Source organism: Mastacembelus armatus, chromosome 15 (assembly GCF_900324485.2).
Source record: "Mastacembelus armatus chromosome 15, fMasArm1.2, whole genome shotgun sequence".
Taxonomy (NCBI): Eukaryota; Metazoa; Chordata; class Actinopteri; order Synbranchiformes; family Mastacembelidae; genus Mastacembelus; species Mastacembelus armatus.
The window spans coordinates 4,726,175-4,748,656 of NC_046647.1; the positions used below are offsets into that span (position 1 = coordinate 4,726,175).

Consider the following 22,482-nt stretch of genomic DNA (forward strand, 5'->3'; position numbering starts at 1 on the left):
CATACAGTGACAAAAACTGTGTGAAAACATGCTTTTTAAAGTCTTTGGAGAATCTCTTATTGTTAAAACCCTGCAGGCCAAAAACAAATCCATAGGAGTTTATGGGGGACTGCAGGTCATGGTTGTATAGATTTTATAACGGTGACAAATGCATTACACTTTTCACATAAAACCAGTACAAGAGAGCCCCAGTAAAGCAGAAAAGGCCTAAATGCTTCATGGATTTATAACACAATGAATTTATTACAGAAATAGAGAGAGCGGGAGAGGGCATAGATACAAAGAGAGAAAGAGAGGACATGAAAAAACTATGCTGCTGATTTGTTTTACTTGGCCAGACAGTGCTGCCAGTGGCTAGTTGCTGCTGTCGCTAGTTGTTTAACAGGGAGTAAGGAGAAAACTGCTGGTACTTGACAGTCCTGAGATGTAGAATAATTACAGTCTTCCAATATATTACACCCACAAATACACCTGTTGAAACACTGAGTCTTCCTCAGAGACACTGGGTCTTGAGTTATCAAGATATCGTGACAGACTAACTTCCATAAATGAAAAGTTATTGTTTAAGTCATGCATGTTCTATGTGACCTTTTGTAACCTTTTTTTCTACCAGGTAAATTTGACAGCGTTCTGTACTCTTTTCAGTAACAGACTGCTTTACACTCAAAGTTTGAACAATCACACACCTGTGAGTTGCCCAGTACAACCACAACTTCCACTGCTCTCCTCTGCACATGTTCCCCAAGGGCACCTCAGCAGGAGCAAAAGAAAGTGTTACTCCATTGCTCTAAGTATTAGTATAATATAATTATAATAATATATAAAAATACTGAAATTCAGGAGCAGTTTTCAGTTTTAGCAGGAAAGTCAGACTGTGTATTACAATTGAAATACAACTGAAATATTTTCTTTTAACAATCTTATATAAAATGTGTTGTGTATTCTTTACTTAATGACTAGATTCCTCACACTATATTACATCTAAATTATTGAATCTTAGGAGATGCATTGTGTGTGTATGTGTTTGTGAGCTGACACAGTTGATTGATCCTGACAGCTTTATGAGCCTTTATGACTGCATAGCAAACAGAACGACATAATGATATTTACTTAAGTACATTCTGTGGGAGAATGTGTTCATATACCGAACTCTGTGTGTGTGTGTGTGTGTGTGTGTGTGTGCATGCGTGTGTGCGTGTGTGTGTGTGTGTTTGTGTGTGTCTGTATGCATATGTGAGGGTACACAAGTAACAGCAACAGATACTCCACTGTACTAGAATGACATGCGCAGTATGGATGTGTTGTCTGTCTGAAAATGGTACAGTGGACATTTGTGTCTGCCCTGACCAACAGACTGTAGGATGACACTGCAGTCAGGTTCTGGGAGTTGACTTGCAAATGCACCTGTACATGTAATACAAAGCCAACAGCTTTGGTGAGATTGGGCTGAGGGCCGAGTTCACTCAGCTCAAGCAACAGCACAAGCCCTCAAAGCATGTTAAGAAACACTCTGAACAGGTCACTGCCAACATCCAAAACACACACACACACACAGTTTACTTCCATTGGATATGATTTATGACAAATAAATGCCATCTAGAGAAATAAGATAATGATATGAGGGGGCTATACATTAAACAACTTTTGAGTTGTAGGTAAAACGTATGGGATCTAGGGTTGAGTGGGAGTTGGGTGTGGTTAGATGCTCACATACTCATGCACACACACTTGAGATAATTTACACCATGAAGAAAAGCGACAAGTGCCGTTATACTTTCATTTTTTTATTAATTGTTTTTTGATAAAGGGACAAAATGGGTGTGTGAACAGGATTATGCAGACATCTGCCAGAAAACACAGACAGTGGTTTTCCCAATACAACTGAACAGAGACCCCAAACAAGTACATCAGAAATAAAAATGCTAGGTTTGTCAAATGACCATCGGCCACCATTACAAAATAAAAAAAAAAAATCAAAACTATTTTATTAGAACCAAAAGTAAAAAATAAAATAAAAGAAATCAAAAATAAGGATCCATTCCATGTCTCTGTATTGAACAGAGCATATAGTTAATAAATAGTAACTCCTATAGTAAAAGATAAAGTTCAAGTTCAAGTTACAACAACAGCTCTCAGAACAGGAATAGAAAAGGCTGATAACAAAATATTCCACATTGCCATTTACAAAAAAGTTTCAACTCAAGCAGGCTTCTCCACGTCCCCCGGGTCATTTTTAAATATGCTTTGCATATGAAAGTGTACCCAATCTAAATATAAAGCACCATTTAATATTTGGCAATGAAAAAAACTGCAAAACATTTAATTTCTTTTTAAATGTATTTATTTTGACGCTTTTTTTTTGTAATCCATGTACTGCATATGAAGTTTTTTTTTCCTCCTCTCTTCTTGATGTTGGAATGTAGTCAGGTGGGAGGGGTGAGAGAGACAGAAGCACACAACAGAACAGGCCGACGTCAGCTTGTATTACTGCATACAAGAATGGCAGCGAGGGGGTGGAGGAAGGAGGTCCGAACGAAAAACCAAAGAAGATATGTACAACCACTTCTGTGGACAGGAAACAGAGAGGCTGCCATCTGATGGCCCACAATGCCTCCCAATGCCACATACTTTAGCTGCTTTTTTATGGGTTTTTTTACTTTTATTTCTTTAAACATACAAATAATTTGCACTATATTATCCTGCCAAATTAAAAAAATATACCGTGGCAGCTTGGGATTTTTTTCCACTACCAAAAAAAGGTACAGTAGATACCTTTAGAGAGAACAAGCAACAGTTAAAAATACGAGCCTCAATATAAATACTATAGTGCCTACTCTAAGTGAACATTGAATTCAAATACAATTCTAGAAATACAGAAAAAGTAGACCATAAATGTGTTTAAGCATAGGAATTGACATGAGTGTGCATTTTCCTATATTTTAAGTTCTTTATTATATATTCATATATAATCTTAATCCTTTCCCCAATGCAAATTGTATTTCAACCTGAAGAGCTGTGAAGAGCCAAGGCAAAATAAAATATAAAACCATCACAGATTTTTTTGTTTGCTTTTTCATCTTTTTTGTAATCATGTCATATATACTGTGATCAGTCTTGAACACCACCAAGACACAGATGAAAAGAGAAACGACAACAAACTTAAATACAGTTTCCCCTAAGATAATGAGGTGTTATTTGCAAAAATGTTTGATTTCATGTCTATAATTAAAGGAAGATTTATACAAAAACTGATTATCTCATTGTAAGTAACAAGATTTGAGTGTTTATATTCTAGCCATCCAGGTCTATAAATTTAGTCAGATGTAGATGACGATGTTAGAGTACAGCTCCTTAAAAATGTGGATGTTTGCTGCTGCGGAGCTGATCTGTTTTGCACTGATAACTTATGTAACTCATATGAAGTCTTTAAATTTACAGACCTTGAAAGACGGGGAATTTGAGGCCAGGCAAAGTATTGGAGTTTCTAGGGGTAACAAACTGACAAATGGTCAAAGGTGAAATGGAAAGAGTAGAGAGGTCAAGGGTCATGAAGCTGGAGTTGCTGACAACAGATTATGTGTTTTCTTTTTCTGCTTTTAGCAATGGAACCCTTGTCATCTGACAGTCTTTTAAGAATGTTCCCCATCAGAGTAAACTGGGAAAACTGTGCATTTCATGTCTTACAAATGACAATCTAGCTTTTAGGCTCAACCTATGTACCAACATTGCATCAATATGGGAAAATGCAAGAGAGATGTTGAGACTCTCAGGCAGAGTGACAAGTGCAATACTATGAACAGCTTGAATGAAACAAGAGAAAAACACTGTTGTTTTGAGTGAAAAAGCAACAGGAAACAAAAAAAAGTGCCCTGCCTGTGCATCCTGATTAAAATGATCACATTTTCACGCTTTCCAAGAGCCCTGGAGTACATATATGTTTTCTACAATTCTTTCTGCTTCTGCAATTCATAGTTTTTGACCCTGTTTTGGTACTAAAAATGTTGTGTCTGAGTCCCATAATATGTACGTAGCCTCCAGTTCTGTGTAGCTTTCTGTCTGTCTAGCTTGTAATTATTCCAATGCTCTCAAAGAAAGTTAGCTTCATAGCTCATATATTACTTTATGCATTGTTCCACACACTGACATATCGAAGCAGCGTTGTAGGTTTGTGCTAATGCAGAAACATGACACTTCTCAGCCATGCGCTGTATCCCTCAAGTTCAGGATTGTACATTACAGATTACCTTTATCTTAAAAGTACCTCCTTACCAGAACCAAAACTACAAATAATTCAGATATACACAATACTGCTTGTACCATGCTTTCCATGAAATCCACATATTAAAGATAGCCTATCGAACATGTAATATGTAGCTAAATGATGACTTACGAGTACTGTCTGATCTTTCATCATGAGTTGTCACAGTCCATTTGAGCAGTCAGGTGCTTGATGCAAGGACCTTCCATGGGTGGCATAAACCTTTTAGCTTTATCTAGTGTGACCCCAAACTTATACCAGATAAGATTATGGCCAATGCAGACTTGAGAAATTAAAGGCACTCTTTTAATTCAGCCAAATAATAGTACAAATTGAATATTTAGCGCACACTTGTCTTTTTGAAAGAAATTTGAAGGCTGTCATGACTTTCACTGTAGTCAACAAGCTAATGCATGATTTCTTTAACCCTGTGGGAATATTGTGTCTTTTAGAAAGATCAGGATAAGTGCATTTCCAGGGTTGTAAGAAGAGGGTCAAGTCAGACTGTTCATTTTCCATGTTACAAAACAAAACTGTACATGATATGTGTTACAGAATGTATGCAGCATGGATGTATCTTTCTTGTCTTTTCTCTTTTTGAATAATAAAAAGGAAAAAACAGAACAAGAGAAAAACAGCAACACATTTACTCAACAACTAACCAACCAGGGACAAGTTCATTTCTTTTTTTTTTTTTTGAATAGCAAAAACATACTATGCATGCTGACTAATTCTTAAAAATGGAAAAGGAAAACTCAAAAAAGAAAATAGTACACAACATGTAAATTATTGCACAAGAGAAAGGCTCGAAGTTTTGCGTCAATGCAAGAGTATTGCCCCGATACAGATCATGCATTCAATGGATAATGGAAACGGGGTGTGCTGGTGCAGAGCACATGGTCTTAAGCTTCCACCAGAGTGGCGAAAGTGGAGTGTTGGGGTTGGGGCAAATCTACAAGGAGCTGGGAATAAACAGGGGACTGATGGCGCACATAGCTGTGGGGAAAAGGTCCCATAGTTCGGCCTTCTACTCTGATTTTATTTCGGTACTCAAAGGACGGTCACTGTGCCATTTTTTCATGTGTTTCTCCAAGGTGCTGTAGACACTGAAGGGCATCTGACAAATTTCACACTTGTACACGTCTTTGCCCACCTGACCATGGGTCTTCATGTGGCGTGTAAGTTTGGAGCTCTGGGCACAGGCATAATTGCACAGCTCACATTTGTATGGTCTCTCTCCTGTGTGGCTGCGCCTATGCACTGTCAGATTACTGCAGTTCTTGAACACCTTGCCACAATACTCACAAGTATCACTCCTACGACCGTCCTTGGAACTGGGCCTCCCAGGGCCTCCAAGGTGTGGTGTACTGCCCCCACTGCCTGTACCACTGCGGCCTGACATCCCACCATCCAGTTCCCCCGGAGGGGTTGAGAAACGCAGGCTGCCATTCTCTGAAGAATGTTCAGACGAAGAGGCGAAGGGCGATTGTCTGGAATCTCCAAAGTTCAGAAAAGGGTCCTTGAGTTGTCGAGAGGCAGCATAGCCAGCCAGCCACTGGGAGTAGACGTTCTCTGTGTTAGGGATTGTGGGAGTGGGCAGGTCAAATTCCTTTTCAAGCTTTATGCGTTTGGAGAAAGGACTGAGTGGACTGGGGCTACCCAGAAGCAGTTTCTTAGAGAGTCCAACAGAGGCAGATTCATTGGGGGATGCTCCTCGCCCATTCACTGTCGAGACAGAGCCCTCCTCCCCACGATCTGTTTCCAGCACTGAGCCCCCATCACACATCTCACGATTGTGGTGATGATCTCGGTTGAGGTGGTGGTGCAGGTGATTCTCCTGGGCCATCGCATTCCGTTTGTGTGCGTTTAGGGCTTCACTGAAATGTTGCATGCTGGCAGCCAGACCCATACCCTGCATTACCTCAGGAAGTGAGCGAGGGATGGACCCCTCATCAGCCACTGCTCCCAGTCGGCTTCCAATACTGCCATTGTTTTCATGTTGACGTGCTGCGTCAAGATTCAAACCAAAGTGGTAACTATTGTTTCTTCTTGCTGCTCTCTCACCATTTTGTTCTTCTTCCTCCTCTCCCTCCTCTTCCTCTTCCTCCTCCTCCTCCTCTTCCTCCTCCTCTTCTTCTTCCTCTTCCTCCTCCTCCTCCTCCTCCTCACCATTCTCTCGAAGCATACGGTTATTTTCACTTTTCAGCTTGGCCACAACTGACTTAAGGGCATTGCTTGCGCTACCCATGTGTTCACTGGTGCCAGGCTCTGGAGATGAAGCTGTTGAGAGACCATCTTCAGACTTGCCTGTGTTTGGCGAGGAGGATTTGTGCATGTGTGTCTTCATGTGGCGCTTTAGTTTGCTAGCCTGCGTACAAGCGTGATCACACAGATGACATTTGTACGGCTTCTCTCCTGTGTGGCTGCGTCGGTGCACTATTAGATTACTCTGAAACTTGAAAGCCTTTCCACAAAACTCACAACACTTTGATTTCATGGGGGTGGTGGAGGAGGTTGTTGCCCCTGATGAGGGGAGAGGGGTAGTAGGAGTGGTCTGAGAGCCCACAGGTGACTGCATGGAGCCTGGAAGAGGGGGTGGGGTAGCAAGATATGGAGGTTTACTGCTCCCTGCACCTCCTGTTCCTCCACTTCCACCTCCCGTCTGGAATGGCTGGAGTAAGCGCTGCATTGGGCTGGGCCGACTGGGGGATAATGGGGGAGTGGACCCTGAGGTGTTGCCCGCCAGCTCCCGTAGCCGCCGTGAGAAGTCCATTGTTGGAGGGGGGTCCAAGGGCAGAGGAGGATTGAGACGCAGCACCCTGTCAAAGGCACTCGGGTGGTGGGCTGCCAGCGCCAGCTCCTCTGGGCTCAGGTGGTGAGGGTCCAGGTGGTTCCTTGGAGGGGGACTGAAGAGAGGTGGTGTGGGAGGGAAACGCTGATGATGGCCCCCACCAGCAGTGCCAGCAGCGCCAATTCCACCCCCTGCTCCAACACTGTCCCTACCACCTGAGCCCGAACCAGGGATGCGAAGGAGATTGAAGGGGCTTGCATCAGGAGGCAAATGGAGGCCGTGGAGAGGAGGCTGAGAAGGGCAGTCTGCACCCCCACCCAAGGAAGAAGGCCCACCCATGCGTGGCGTAAGAGGGCTGCCATGTTCACTTTCCAGGTAGATGCGGAAACCATGGGTGTTCTGTGCATGCTGCAGCAAGAACCAGGCGCTACCATATGACTGCTTACATGTCGTGCAGGTATAGGTGGTCGGTTCCTCCTTACCTGTTATGACAGAGGAGAAATAAACCGATTAGGAAGAGTTAAAACTGAACAATCCATTAAAAACATTTACCATTATCTAGACTTTCTGTCACATATTACTGTAAGAAACAATATTAGGAATCCTTGTACCCTGATATTCTTATACATAATTCAGTGTTTCAGATTCTCAAATACTGCAGTAGTGTTTATTTGAAAACACTACCACAGTAACACATAAATAGTACAGTGTACAGAGTGAACTCATGAAGGATAATTGTGTTCATCTTGGCTGAACCACCCTTTTATATGGAACGTCAGCCTAACTGTTATAGCTTTTAAAAAGTGGTCAGCACATGGTGTTAAGGGCTTTACAAATACAACAGTTGCTCTTATTGAGGTTATGCCCCACATGAGTAGCATGTGAGAAGTAGTCTGTGTGTTTATGCATTTGTTCTTCTCACAGACTGCTCTGGGACATAATTTGTCCCTTTAGACTGACTGTGAGTCCTCCATTGTCAGCAGGAGAACAAAGAAACAGGGCTGTCCCAGTGGAATCTCACTTCCTACTGATCTATCAAAACAGAGGCTCGCTGACAAAAGCACATATACACATTGACAGAAGAGGCAAAAGTAAGAATCCTTCAGAGGTGAAAATTACTGTTCCCTTATTTCTGTAGCAGTAGCATAAATACATAAAAACATATGTAGAATATCTGAGAAACCAGGAAATGCTGTTCTACTGTAAGTATTAGGCTTATTAAGTATTAAGATGATTTTGTTTCAAAATGTTACCTAATAAGTAAATACCTGTCAGAAAATATTTATTATTTGGACAACAAATCAATAGAAAAACAACAAATATGACAGTTTATTCGCATACACTCTATCCCAGAGTAATGCAGAGCTCATACTCCTACCACTGCCTATTACCCCACAGACAAATGTACATACACATACCCATTCACTCACTGACTCATTCTCACACAAAGAACACCCCCACCTGAGGAAAGTAAAACAGTAAGAGTGTAAAAACATTAAGGTTCCAACTGAAATAGAAAAATAACCCATGCATCAAAGCTTTTTTCCCTCGGTGAGCATGCCGATTGCACTGAGATCACAACAAGTGGAACATTTAAAACAATATTTGCTTCTGAATAGCCTCAGCGATGAAGACCTGTAGTGGGATGCGCAATGCATGCACAGTCTCATTAGGAGGCCAAACGGATGGCCATCAGCTCGATTACAAGATTAGATGACAAATTAACCTGTCACTGCCATTCAGAGCCTTCTACTGTTAAACACAGTGCAATGTCAGGACATTTGACAAAATGCAACATGAAACCTAATGGAAACATTCTTTAAAGCAGCAGTTAAGTCTTTTTATGTCACTATCACAGTCAGTAATGCAACTGAACTAAGGTCAAAAGTTAAACCCTTACTCTATTCCTGAACAAAAAACTAACAGGAACATTCAGAGGATAAACTAATTATTTGATCCTTCAAGATGCATGCACTATGTAAAAATTATCTCTTTTAAATTCTAGATTCAAATTCAGAGACACATCCTAATCATGGGTAGAAATATTTATGGCAGTAACATAACAATTTTTTAACCACAAGAATTATATGAAGATATACAAATGTCCAAAATTGCAATGCATAATTAACTGAAAAATTCTGTAGTATTGGAAACAGGTGTCATTTTAGGTAAAAAGCTATTTGGGTGTAAAGGTTTTTGAACAAAAAATTTAAAAAACATCCCATTAAAATGGAAAAGGGTAAGTTTGGTTGCAAAAATATACACAAAATTCAGATATATCACTGGTTAATTACTGACAATGAATATGCCAAATTAATGCTAATACTAAAAGGATGTGGTTTACATGGAAGCTTTTATACATTCCAACACTGCAAATTGCAAAAACCCAGAGAGCTGTAGAGGTTTTTGCTAAGGAAATATTTGTATATGTGCTTGTAAGTGTGTATGTAAAAAAGACAGACTATTTTTCTTTTGTGATGGGGCTTCCTTCACAACATTATGGATTGACAAAGCATACATTTTTATTCAGTTTCAGTTTATTTCAGTTGATTTAGTTTAGCGCCAAATCACAATCACAAAATCACAAAAAAGAAAAACTCAACAAATCCCATATGAGCAGCACTTGGTGACAATGGAGAAGAAAAACTCCCTTTAACAGAAGAAAAACCTCCAGCAGAACCAGGCTCAGTTTGGGCGGCCATCTGCCTCGACCAATTCGTAGAAAGTATAGTGTGTCATTATAAACTAAGCATGTGACTGTGATTAAGCGTGTGCACCCTGTCCATCTATGCATATTGGTGTTTGGTTGAAGATTCTTCCCCTTAGTTGATTTTCCTTCTTTTAATTTTTGACCACCCCTCTCTCTCTCCCTACGGTACACACAAACACACTTATACCACATGACCAACAGTTTGGAAAGCCAGCTAAATTATGGATCATTAGAATCGGCACAAATTACCACTAATTGTGGCCACCTGCATCAGATCAAACATGTGAATATCATTTGCATTATCAGGACCAGGGAGGCTTTATTTATTTATTCATCTTTTTCCATGTGGTTGATTCACTCCAGTCCTGAACACTGAAAGCACGGACAATAAAGACAGCACTTTTCTGTAAATTAGGAAATGAGTTTTCCTTTTTAACACATTTTACCATCATTTATCCAGCTTTGTGGCAGTCCTTCATTGACCATATACATGGATTGGTGATCTACCTTTCTTCTACTCTACATAAAACAGTAACATTTCCAAACAGTAGTTTTAAACATGACAAAGTCACTAAAACGGTAATATTCAGGCCAAATAAATGTGTAGATTTTAATATATAAACATACTCTCCCTGACAATACAAGCTCATTTTTGCTCTGTAATGATTACATGCCTTAATATGTTATGGAACTTGCAATTGCATAAAAAATGGTCCCAAAAGGATGTTTGCACTGCTGCTAATACTGAATAAGAGAACTTTCAAGAAATACATGTACCAAGTACCTATAGAAATTCAGTTACTATATATTTGCTGGTACTGAAAGGGTAAGAAGACCCACTGAAGCTGCATATGCCTGGGGCCTAGGATTTTGTTCTGTCCTCCTTGAATTTCAACTAAATAAAGCAAGAAAATTGTACCAGTTCATGAAAAAAAGGCTTGTGAGCTTGTGCATAAATGATAATACAAAAAAAAAAAAAGAGAATTTGTGTTTTCAACTAAAGGTGAGCAAAACAAGTGCAAGGCACAACGGTGTAACTCTTAAGCTAATATGCTCCTTTTTGACTCAGACTCAGCTCAGACTTGTCTGCACCTGATTGAAATGGTAAGGTTAATGGATTTTAGAGTAGGCGACTGCTCCACTCTGTCTCTCTGTAATATACTCCCATCAGCCACTTCATTAGGCAAACTCTCCACTACTCTGAGGTAGAAAAATGAAGTGAGGTAGCAGAATGGAGAATGGGAGATGAAGACAGATAGAGTCAGAGAAAGAGAACGAAAGACATAGAAGTAATCTTTCCTGTTTAAGTTTAGATAGATGTGATGAATGCAACTTTTTAGTTTGAATACAGAAGTTCCATGGAGGGAACAGGGAGAAGGAAGTAGGAGATGGGGGTAAATAATATCATCCAATTCTATACCTAGGGTAAATGTCAAAGCCATACAGCCACTAGTGAGACTACAGAGAACACACACATAGTCTCAGAAATGTCCTAACACTCAATATGAGCCATGCTACAGTGACAAGTGCAGGCATTAAGCCCTATTAAGCCAAGGGCATTGCCTGCACACTTATGTGGTGCTAGATGGGAGAGGGAGGCAGTAAGGACACTTGGCTCATGTTTCATGCGTGTGTGTGAGAGAGAGAGTGAATGTGTGTGCAGCAACATCCTCTTGTTCTATTCATCCCTCGTAAAAGGATATGATCCTGTGGTTGTCCAAGCTGAAATAAAGCCAATGCACAAAACTGAGAAGGCACATTGCACATAAAGGGCATTAGGGCCAAGATGCATATAAAGCATCCAACACAGTTTTAAATGCCTCAGTGATATTGATGTGACGTGTACGCCTCTTGCTGAGTGTTAAAATGCCTAAAATAGGACACAAGACTGTCTACAAGTGTCCATTATGTCAACTGCCCATGTCCACAAACATCCATATGTTCACCTGTGCATGTTGGACCTGCAATACATGGGACCTTAAGAGTGTGTTTTAAAGAGACAGTGATTAGGTCTAACACATTTACATGATAAGATTCCTGAATGTACCTCAGAATGTCAGCATGAAAAACTGCCTGTTCTTCAGCCAGTCATTCTGTCCTATTTATTAGTGGGACTGCAACTATTACATCCCTCTCACACCAGCTGGGAACAAAAATGGATACCAGGCCGTGGCTGCAGGCTGGGACAGACCTACCACTATTTTACCAGTCTAATATATATATATATATATTATTACCTCTTTTATATAACTGCCTTCCTTCTATGACTATCTCTTCTCTTCCATTCTACATTTAGGGCTCTTTCTTTGCAGCCCTTCCTCCCTACCTCCTCCTTCCTCTTTTTCCACCCATCGGTGGCTCTCCTGTTGTGTCCTTGGCTGAGTCCACCTCTGGGTGAGATGATGGTAATTGAGGTAATGGAACATCACTGAAACAGGATTAGGTACGCATACTGGGAGTTAGGGACAATGTCCCCTAATACAATTTGGGATTTCCATCTAAGCCTCAGGCTTTCAGGATCTGCTGCTTATATTTACATCTAGGCATCACCAGTCACCCCTGATCACCTCCTCCTTTACCTTAAAGGGATACCTGGACATTTCACTTTTCACTGTCATTACTTTTCGCAAGGCATTTGTTAGAACACATGAAGAAATATGTTGAGTTATTGCCACTTTCATTTAGATAGTGCTTTGTTAGTTTCTTGTTCATGTGACTGCCTCAAACATTAAGGATTGTGTGCTCAAGAAGAAAAACACAGCCTTTGGCAATGTGTGTGAATAGTATCTGTGTCCTGTTATAATCCATATAGAAATTTAGTGCTTGCTGATCAACACTCATATCTCATGAAACTGATACACTTCCCCATTTAAGAAAAAACTCTTTCATGACTGAGAGCAAATCATACCAGAGGAAATTACTTTCAAATGATTTCTGCAGGACATGGACATTATCAACTCCACTGACATAGCCCAGCTTCACCCCTCTGTCTTCGCTCCATCATCACCCACTTAAGTTCAACAGCTGTGGCGTTCCCTTTCTATTCCAATAGTCTGTACTACCTCAAAGAACCTTACCATACCATTGTTATGTGAAAATCTTGTTGCCCTAATTATGGTTGTTTTCATGTTATATTTTCCAAACTGCATGTTCTTGTTGAGTTGAGTAGGGTAAATTCAATGACCCTTGGGCATGTATATGAAACAATTCCACAACTTTGTTGGTTAAACTAAAAAAATGCATGGTGGTCAAGTTACAAATCAAGACAGTTATATTTCCCATATGAAATATAGGACAAAAAACCTATTAAATTCTTGTGCAACTCCTGGAATTGTCTATTTTGGTACCATAAACTGTACCATACCAATACCAATGCACTGAGCTAAATCCTGAAACAACTTACAGTGTGCTCCAGAAAGAAGAATCTGTACTATCATCTCCCCCAATTATTTTCCCCTCTATGCCCAAGCTTTCTTACTAACTGGAAGCAAACAATTGGAACGCAAACAGTGGCAGCTGGTTTCCTGTCCGCTCACTGAGGGGAGCAATGTAGTCAAATAACATGCCTGAAATTGCTCAAAAAAAAAAAGCAGTGCTCTGCTTGGAAGGAAATCAGCTTCTATTACTGGCTATGAGTCCGCAGTTAGATCAAAGCAACTTCCTCAAACCTTGTGGTTACAACAATCTGTCAATCTTGATGCAAAGAATAGTTGTGCAGTCATTAAAGGGGGATGACAAACTACAGGAACTGACTTACAATATATGAATAAGGAGAAAGAGAAGGGCTTGTATCTGCCAAGTATTGGCAACCTTCCCACATGAAGGAATGAGTATACTGTATATGTATTGGTATAAACTAAACTTATTTCTGCATCTCATAAATGTTCAGTTGTGTTTGCATTATGCTTCAAAGATGTGTCTGTATACCAGCATCTGACACCTGCTTTTTAACCGTGGATTTGTGGGAAACCACATTAGACAATTTTTGAAACTTTCCTTTTCATGCAGTGATTTTAAAAGCAGGAAAAGATTGAACATTGCTTTCAAGCTCGCCATTCTATTCTCTGTTGTATGGTTCATTTCTACCAAACTACAAAGATACTAAAAACACTGAGTTCTTTTTAATCTGCCTATCAGTTGGCCATTCACAACAGATATACGCATTTTTGCCTGTAGAAAACAGTACATTGATACATTCTATTTTCTTTTAAGCATTAAGATGCACTGTAGACTGCAAGATGTACTCCTGTTTTGAGATTCTTTATTAGCCATAAGAGAGCCATTACATCTACATAGAAAAACATTTCTTAGTATCGCCTTTAGGAGTCCAGTTGGTTTTAAAATAGAAGAAACCTGTTTTTTCATCTCCCTGTTTGAATGATCTATGTTTGTGATCATCTGCATCTGTGAAATGTGTTTGACTCCTTAAGTAACATGAGTCCACTTACCTCCATCCATCCATCCATCCATCATCTATACCCGCTTTTTCCTAACCAGGGTCACAGGGATCAGCTGGAGCCTATCCCAGCTCTCTTTGGGTGAAAGGCAGGGGTCCACCCTGGACAGGTCACCAGTCCATCACAGGGCCACATAGAGACAAACAACCTCACACACTCACACTCACTCCTATGGGCAATTTAGAGTCACCAATCAACCTAACATACATGTTTTTGGACTGTGGGAGGAAACCAGAGTATTATTTATAGTAATATTCCAACTGGCATGGTTGTGTTTATCAAAAGCAGGGTGATGGCTTATGTAGATTTCCAGGATATTCAAAATTCTAGCATACTAGCATACATGGAAACATACTGATTGGTAACTACAAGGCCCTAATGTATCTGAGAATATCTTCACATCTTCAGTACAAGTATTAACTGTTCTTTGCACCACTATAAAATTCTGTGACATGAAGATTGAAATTCTAGAAATTTTATACAACTTTAATCAAATATTCAATTAAAAAATGTATATATTATATATTGATGATCAAAGTGAAAATCTAAAATGATCTATGTGAATCTATACAAGTTTAACCAAAAATAGTTCCAAATGGGCTTTGCAAATAGGATTCTCCAGGAATGACAACAATGATCTGGTATTTTTATGGAAAAACTGTGACTGCATTTGAATTAACAAATACAACAATGGATTATTGAGCTTGTGTGATTTCATGCTGTGTGTGCATGGATGTGTCTGTGTAGATTCAGCTGAACAGCTATACACTTGAGGTAGATGAGCAAAAATATCAATATTGTCTGTCCCTATGTGTGTGTGTGTGTGTGTGTGCGTGTGTGGGTGTGTGTGTGTGTGCGTGTGTGGGTGTGTGTGTGTGTGTGATATATCAATACCTTCTGTCACTGTGTAGAATCCCTGCTAGGCTACAAACTACGCTGTCTGCTACTCTTACACCAGTAATATATTTGTGTGTGTGTGTGTGTGTGTGTGTGTGCGTGTGTGTGTGTGTTCGTGTGTGTGTGTGTGTATACTTGCACATGTGTCCACCCAACCACCCATAGCTGCCATGTGATAAAGTTTTGTTTCCTTTCTTTTTGTCGCACTTACAAACACACATCCTTCTCCACACAGTAATGCATCTCATAAAGTCTGTTCTAATAACACAGCCCAGGCCCTTAAACTGTGTTTATAAATGTAATTAAATGGACCAGCCTATGTAGAAGCATCCAAGCGCACTGTAGCAATGATCCAGTGTGTATGCATGTGTGTACAAGTGAGTATGTGTGTCCATTTGGAAGACCGGCACTCATGATGGCAGGGACAGCTTCCACTTAACCCTAAACCACCATGGTGAAATTACAGAGCATCCAAATTACAGCACTTATGTTAGCAGAGAGAGAGAAAAGGAGAGACAAGGGTTTGACAGAGGAAACTTGGTCCTAACACACACACATAATACTCAGTGACTCAGCTTGTGAACTTCTACTTGAAACCCAGAATGTAGAAATGTTCTCTGAGCTCCAAATCTGTTGCAGATTGGTGACGTCAACAAATTTTAGGTCACTTCAGGTTTTTTTTTTGAAGTAACTGTCGAAACAGGACTATTAATCAACTATTTCACCGATTGCATCTTTAATAACAGTTTTCATATATAGAAGAAAACACTTTACATCCTTTGCTTCAGTTTGCAGTTTTCTGAAGATACAGTAAGTTCTTGGTAGATAGAGGTGTATGTGTAACATGGCCATGGCAATTCTACTGTAAGCGTGGTAGTTATCTCAACAAGAGGACAAAATGTTTAACTCTCCTGAATTTAAAACAAAATCTTTCTTACATTGTTATAACCACTGTGTTAACGCGTTTGACAAGCTTTCAAAATCATGGATGTTTTACTCAAACCGACCTTCCTGGATCCTCACGTATGGAGCAGAAGCAACATGCATCAGCCAATGGGAAGGGGTATCATGGTCAGAGTAACAGAATGAATCTGTTTCTGATAGGTGGGATCAATGTAAACAAAAGTGTGTGATTGTTAAACTTCATTCTTCAACTTGAAAAGAGTAGTTTGGCATAAAAATCTGGTTACTGCTCATAATGTTAAAGCAGCATTCGAAAACAACGGAAAAAGGCGCGACACTAAGAAAAAAACCTAATATTGCAATCAGTGTCCACTTCAAGTTAGTGTCATCAGACAATCGTAAAGTACTGTAGCTATGAACCCATGTTATTTGCCAACACCAAACGGATCTCCAGTATGGACATGAAAACAGCTTAGTTGTTCTATGATCTACGTGCTATTCATTAGAATTCAAGGTTTCTTTAATTAAATTCTAGAGGATGGTTGAAACATGTCATTCTAAAGATACTGGCACAAGAATGAAAAAAAAGAAACTGTCAAACAGCCATTGGCATCTTACTACCAAAACTGTGAGTATAGGTAAAATCACTTTAAAGTGTGAGTTTCCTGAAAATGAGAAATTATAACAATTATTTGTTGCTAAAAATACATGTTTTTGTTTCTTTCCTGGGAACACACATGCATGTAACACTTCAGTCTCAATTCCCTAATGAGACAAGAGCACACACTAAGAGGAAGCAGATTTTCTCTAACGGCGCAAGTAAAAGGTTGGTGGTCAGTGAAGACACACACAAACTTACACACACATACACAAAGCCAGTGTGCTATTGAGTGATCTGCAGGGACCTGCAACAGCTGCCAAACAGGACAGTTCAGTCAGTGTGTATGACTGTATGACCACAGTGGGAGATCACTCTGAGTCGAGCAAACACCTCAGCTGGCCAGAGGCCTCCACACACACAAGGGGGCACACACACACACACACACACACACACACACACACACACAGGCACACAAATATATAAACACAGTGCTTTGCTTCCTCTCTTCATGTAATCCCTCCTCCACCCAGTTGGTTTCATCCTTCCATCTGTCCATCAACATTGCTTACAGGTGGCTGTCCTCTCTGTCTGTCTCCTCCTTTTCTCCCTTCTATTGCTCAATCCCTCTTTTTCTTCTCTACATTCCATTTCATCCTTTTCACAGCCTCTCCCTGATAATTTGGCAACACAACAGAAAAGGAGAAGGCGAGGAGAGGAGGAATTGTGAAAATCAAGACGGGGGATAAATACAAAGAGCCACACACACAGACACACTAACTGGCCATACACATGCACACACACCTTTACGGAATAATGTGGACATGCTGCAACTTGACCTAAGCAGCAACACTGCTGCCAGCGTTTTGCCCATCAACTCATCTTTTCCTCCCACTTTTCCTCATTGTTTTTCTCTCTGTATACTCCCATCCATTCCTCCCCCCTCTTTTAATCTCTCCATCTTCCCCTCCCAGGTGGGAAGCACTCAGCGGCGTCTCTTTAATTGTATTCATCCAACAAGGCCAATCGATAAAGGACATATTTAATACAAATTTATGACTATTAGCCATCAGCGATAAAAAGCCTTTTTTTCTAGATAGCATTTGCTTGTGGTGAAAGAGAGAAAGAGGAGGAGGAGGAAGGAGAGGAAATACAAGCCATCCTGCTTTTAACACAAACAGCGTCCCACCGTCTCACTGTCCGACCTTGGAGAGATACAGCTTAAGCTGCAACAAAAACAGCTTTTCTTTCTTTCTTTTTTGACAAGGTTTTGACTTCAAGTGGGTCTCAGGCATATTTGGGAGTTTTTTCAAGTATTTCGTGTTCAGTTCATGAGTGGATTCCAGGATGGACTCTGGCACAGCAGCAATATTTGGCAAATATGATCATTTATATCAACTTGTTTTTACATTTAGGTGATATGCTTGCTGAGTGGTGAAAATGACAAAAATGGAAACTAATTGTGCCAATCAGAAAGCAACATGATGCACTTTACATACAGTACATTCTCAGGGCTGAATGACTGGCATCTTAAAAGGTAACCTCCGACCATGTTCAGTGCCATTTCAAGTGCTAGCCAAAAGGTAAAAGAGGTGAAATATGTGAGAAGGTTAATATTAAATTTCCTATCAGTGTTCCCAGATTTGGTCACTGTTCTGTTACTTACAGAGAAACAGCAAAGGTAGTGTTGCAATGAGATAAAGCACGAAGACAAACTCCCCTCGAGCACTCCTTCACAACCTTGTCTACTTAACAAACACTGTAGGCTTGATTCATTAGAGCTGCAGTCACTACACCCTGAGAGCCCTATCGATCCCCCAGATGTTTTCTACAGACCAGGGGAAAAACTGAAAGCAGAGAGAACACAGAGAGAGAGAGAGATGGAGAAACACAGGAATGGAGGAAGGCTAGAAAAAAGCCAGAGAGACAGACTGAATATATGGCTCTGTTAATATGAAGCGAGCAGCAGTTTACCTGCCTCTTTAAATTCACCCTGGTGTGCAAGGCAGCTGTGACAGCTCCCGGAGAGAAAAGCACCCCTTACCCACATCACCAAAGGAAATCTTTCACCCTCCAAAAGAAACAAGGTGTGCATTGGCTGGAACTAAAGTCAGATGATGGAGAGATTTTTGGTTTGTGTACAACCACCAGTCAAATAGATCAGACAGGGAGGGCAAGCATTTTGAGGGATCTGACTCATCCTCAATGTGAGACAGATTTTCCCAGGTTATACAACTGACTTCGCCAAATTTACATGGTGATGTAATGTGATTAAGTCACTCCAAAAAGTGTTTAGCAACAATATGAAATGAGGAATTCATGTTAATATTAACTTTCTGCTGCAGGATATAGTGGTGCAGGATGTTTTTTTGTTTTTTTTTGAAAGACTGGGGGTCTTCAGTCAGGTCTTCTATCAGTCAAAAACTGACCCACCTTCCTCAGATCAGATCAGTAATCAGATTTCTCTGGAACTATTATGGTGAGAGGTAAAAGCAAGTAATATATTCATTAGAAAAGTTGAAAGAAATTCTTTGCTTTGTTATAAAAAAACTTTTTTTAAAATATATTTTATGCATTTTATTTTCTGGTATTTCTGAGTATTAGCAGCAAAAGCACTGACTTGGGGTACCATTTTATATAATTTTATCTCTAGGGTTGTCCTCAGTAGCCTAACTGCACACTGTTAAAATAAGAATGTGGAAAAGGAAAGTTTGGGAAAAGATATAAGAATAAAATATTTCCAAAAGAATCATTTATGGATCATTAGAGATTCATGCAAATGCTTGTATTTTTCTCTTGATTTAATGGTGATATCTCACTCTCCTCATGATTATAGGCACTTTAGCTCCTGTTTTTGATTTATCAGAAATATGTAAATAGAAATCTAAAGGTGTGAGGGTTGAAAACACTTTGTTGGTCACCTGAAGGTAACAACATAAAGTGCAACAATCACCCAAAACATATACACAGTCGCAAATTTGAAAAGTCCAACATCCACACTGTCTCCACAGTGACTGTGATGGGTGTGCGGGTTTCAGCGTTGCTTTTGACTGGTCAAATACTTGCAGGACCATCCAGCATTTCTAAATGATTAAAGGCTTGTGAGAGATGTAAAAGTTATTGCTGTTTGGTTGTGAAGTGGTATTTATTTCCACACACACAACCACTCACACGTGCACAGGCTGACATGTACCTTGGGTCTGGCCACAAGCAGAGGACAAAATGGCCAATAAATAATTGAAAAGCAACTGAAGCGAAAAGAAATGAAGGTGTGGTGTTTATGAACTTGCATACACATATTTCTATGTTGTATTCATTTATTTACATAAATACAATATGCTTGTGAAATCAAAATTGTCCTCTGATCATCTACATGCATGTGACAAAGTTGTGTGAGTATTTCTCTGTTTATGCGTGTTTCTATGTGTGCATGAGAGAGATAGTGCAAAGATGCTCCATTAGTGATTTGGAAAGTGGTGTGGGGGCCTGGCATTCCCATCAGGCCCAATGTGGCCTAAGTGCTGCACCACACACACTCCCAAACTCTAACCAACCCCACCCTCATGGGCACAGCCTGGATACCACCCCCCACCCTCCACCAACCCTTATCCCACCTAGCACGACCTAGTAGCGCCTCTCAGCCTGGTCCAAAACACCACACACACATAAGCACACACACACTCATGGTCCACTAATGACCAAACCCAAACAGCTCCCAAACAACTCTGAAAAGCTATTAGGAGAGGGCATTTTGTAGGGGAAGTGATTTTTTTTTATATGCCATTAAAAGCCATGGATAAAATGGGCATTCGCGTAAATACAGCCACAGGTCGGAAGGGGATAGCCAAACAAGGATAATTGAGAAACCATACTATCCCCCCGAGATAAAGGTAGAGGAGTGTCCACATGCTGGCTTTCCATCAAAGTGAAGATTAGGTAAAGTAGGTACCAAAAAGAACTTTAGTTCTTTAGTTTCCAGTTACTTGTTTTAATGCCTTTTCTACATTTAAAGTGCTTTTTTTTTAACATTGTGTTTGTGGACATCTAACAGGTGATGTTAATATCCAATGATCTTTAAAATTCTTAACTTGTTTTCTACTTAAACTACTGTAGATCTAAAATATTTATTTTTGATCACTGTATAGCATTATGTATGAATTTTGGCTGTACTCCATCATCAAATATCCAATAAAGACCCAATAAATACTTAAAATAACATATTTTAAGTATTATACATGACATTTTTACCTCATTTTTTGAAAAGATTGAGTCTGGAAGGTGTTTCTATGCACGTCACTCCTTCATCTTATGTGTTCCATTCCTATTTCTTCATATCTGAGTTGCCTATGTTGTACAGATTTTATTGTCGCTTAAAACATGTGGCACCAGGCCCCTGGCCTTTGGTAATTCAATGCATTTGTGTCTCCCTTTGTTCTACATGTATATAGTTTTAATTTTGTACTTTATTTGACCATGTATGTCCATGCTATTTGATAGTGTATGTATAGACAACATATATAGTATAAACACTAATTTGAATATATTAATTTTACTATGTCTGTGGAACATTATTGTCACAAAACTTTGCTTTGAGTTCTTAACTGTTCACTGACCTGATGAAACTCAGTAAAACAATCCAGCTTTTGTGTACAAAACTTTCAAAATCCAAGTGTCTCAGTTTATGATGTATATGATGGGAGGACAAACAAATGCACAAGAAAATCTATATGCACTCTAGAATCACTACTCAGGGCATGCAATATAAAACTCAAACCACCTCTCCTGCAGGATAAAATTCCCAGAGCACTTTTTAAGCATATTTTCTTAAAATGTTTGTTTCCTTGGATATGCTTTTCAATTTTTATGGTGAGCTTCTCAGACAGGCCTTAAACATCTGCTGTCTGTTTTTCTCCTCATGATGCTTTGTCTCGTCTTGTGCCAACATTTTGCTTTTAGAGGCTAATTTGAATTGTTAGCCACATTTACTAATTTTAGGTAAAATTGACAGCAGTAAGACTTTCCTGAATACTTTAAGCTCTGCTGTGCACTTTAAAACCTTGACAGTTGAATGCAGACTGACAGACTCCTGACAGGGAGAAAACAGCTCTTGTTCCAGGGCAAGCAGAGTCCAATTCTTGCAAGTGGAGAGCACTGGGACTCACATCAGATCAGGTCTACACACGTTTTACAGCCATATACGCAAATTTTTCCTAGGAGATGGTAGGCTTGGCATACCTCTTTATTACCAGCCCTCCCGGTCTTTCTCTACCTCCCCCTTTTCTTTTGGTTTTCACCTATTTTTAACTCTTCAGTCTTTTTTGCCTCGGTGTCTCATTCAGAGCATAGAAGAGCGAGAGGAAGACACAACATAAATGTTACTCATCATCGAGCAAACACACACATACACACACACACACACACACACACTGCTGGCATTAACAGCAAGTCATTCAGCACTTCTGCAGTAATTCTGTGTCCTCGTGATCAAACAGAGTGAAAGAACACAAGTAATAAAGAGGAAACATTCAGGCCCCTCGGGGTCTGACACACACATACACTCCTCACATTTAGGGTAGGATATCTTTCTCCTCCTCATTAGCCCTTAATAGCCCACAAGGCCATATATATTCATAACAGCTGTTAGGCAATCTTTAGAAAAATGCTTCCTGATAAGAAGGTCACTCAGCCTATTAAAAAACCAGTCAGTGTTTGCCAGGCTCAGCCCTGCAGAATCTGGGAGTGGCCATGCAGGAAAGAAATGATTTTAGAGTTACTATATGACATAACATGAGTCACAACAATGTGCAAATGAGATTAACCTCTTTTCCTACCTTTAAATTGTCTCTGCCTACCTGTTAGATACCCCCT

General features: G+C 39.9%; 1 protein-coding gene across 2 annotated transcripts in view; it reads right to left on the minus strand.

The window, feature by feature from the left end:
- Positions 1-1,833: 1,833 nt before the first annotated feature.
- The window catches only part of bcl11aa (BCL11 transcription factor A a), a 50,886-nt gene continuing 30,237 nt past the window's right edge, over positions 1,834-22,482 (minus strand). For both annotated transcript variants that reach the window (XM_026310093.1, XM_026310092.1), the window contains exon 3: positions 1,834-7,531. In XM_026310093.1, coding sequence (XP_026165878.1) covers positions 5,286-7,531 — 2,246 coding nt within the window. In that variant the 3' untranslated portion in view covers positions 1,834-5,285. The remainder of the gene's footprint in view (positions 7,532-22,482) is intronic.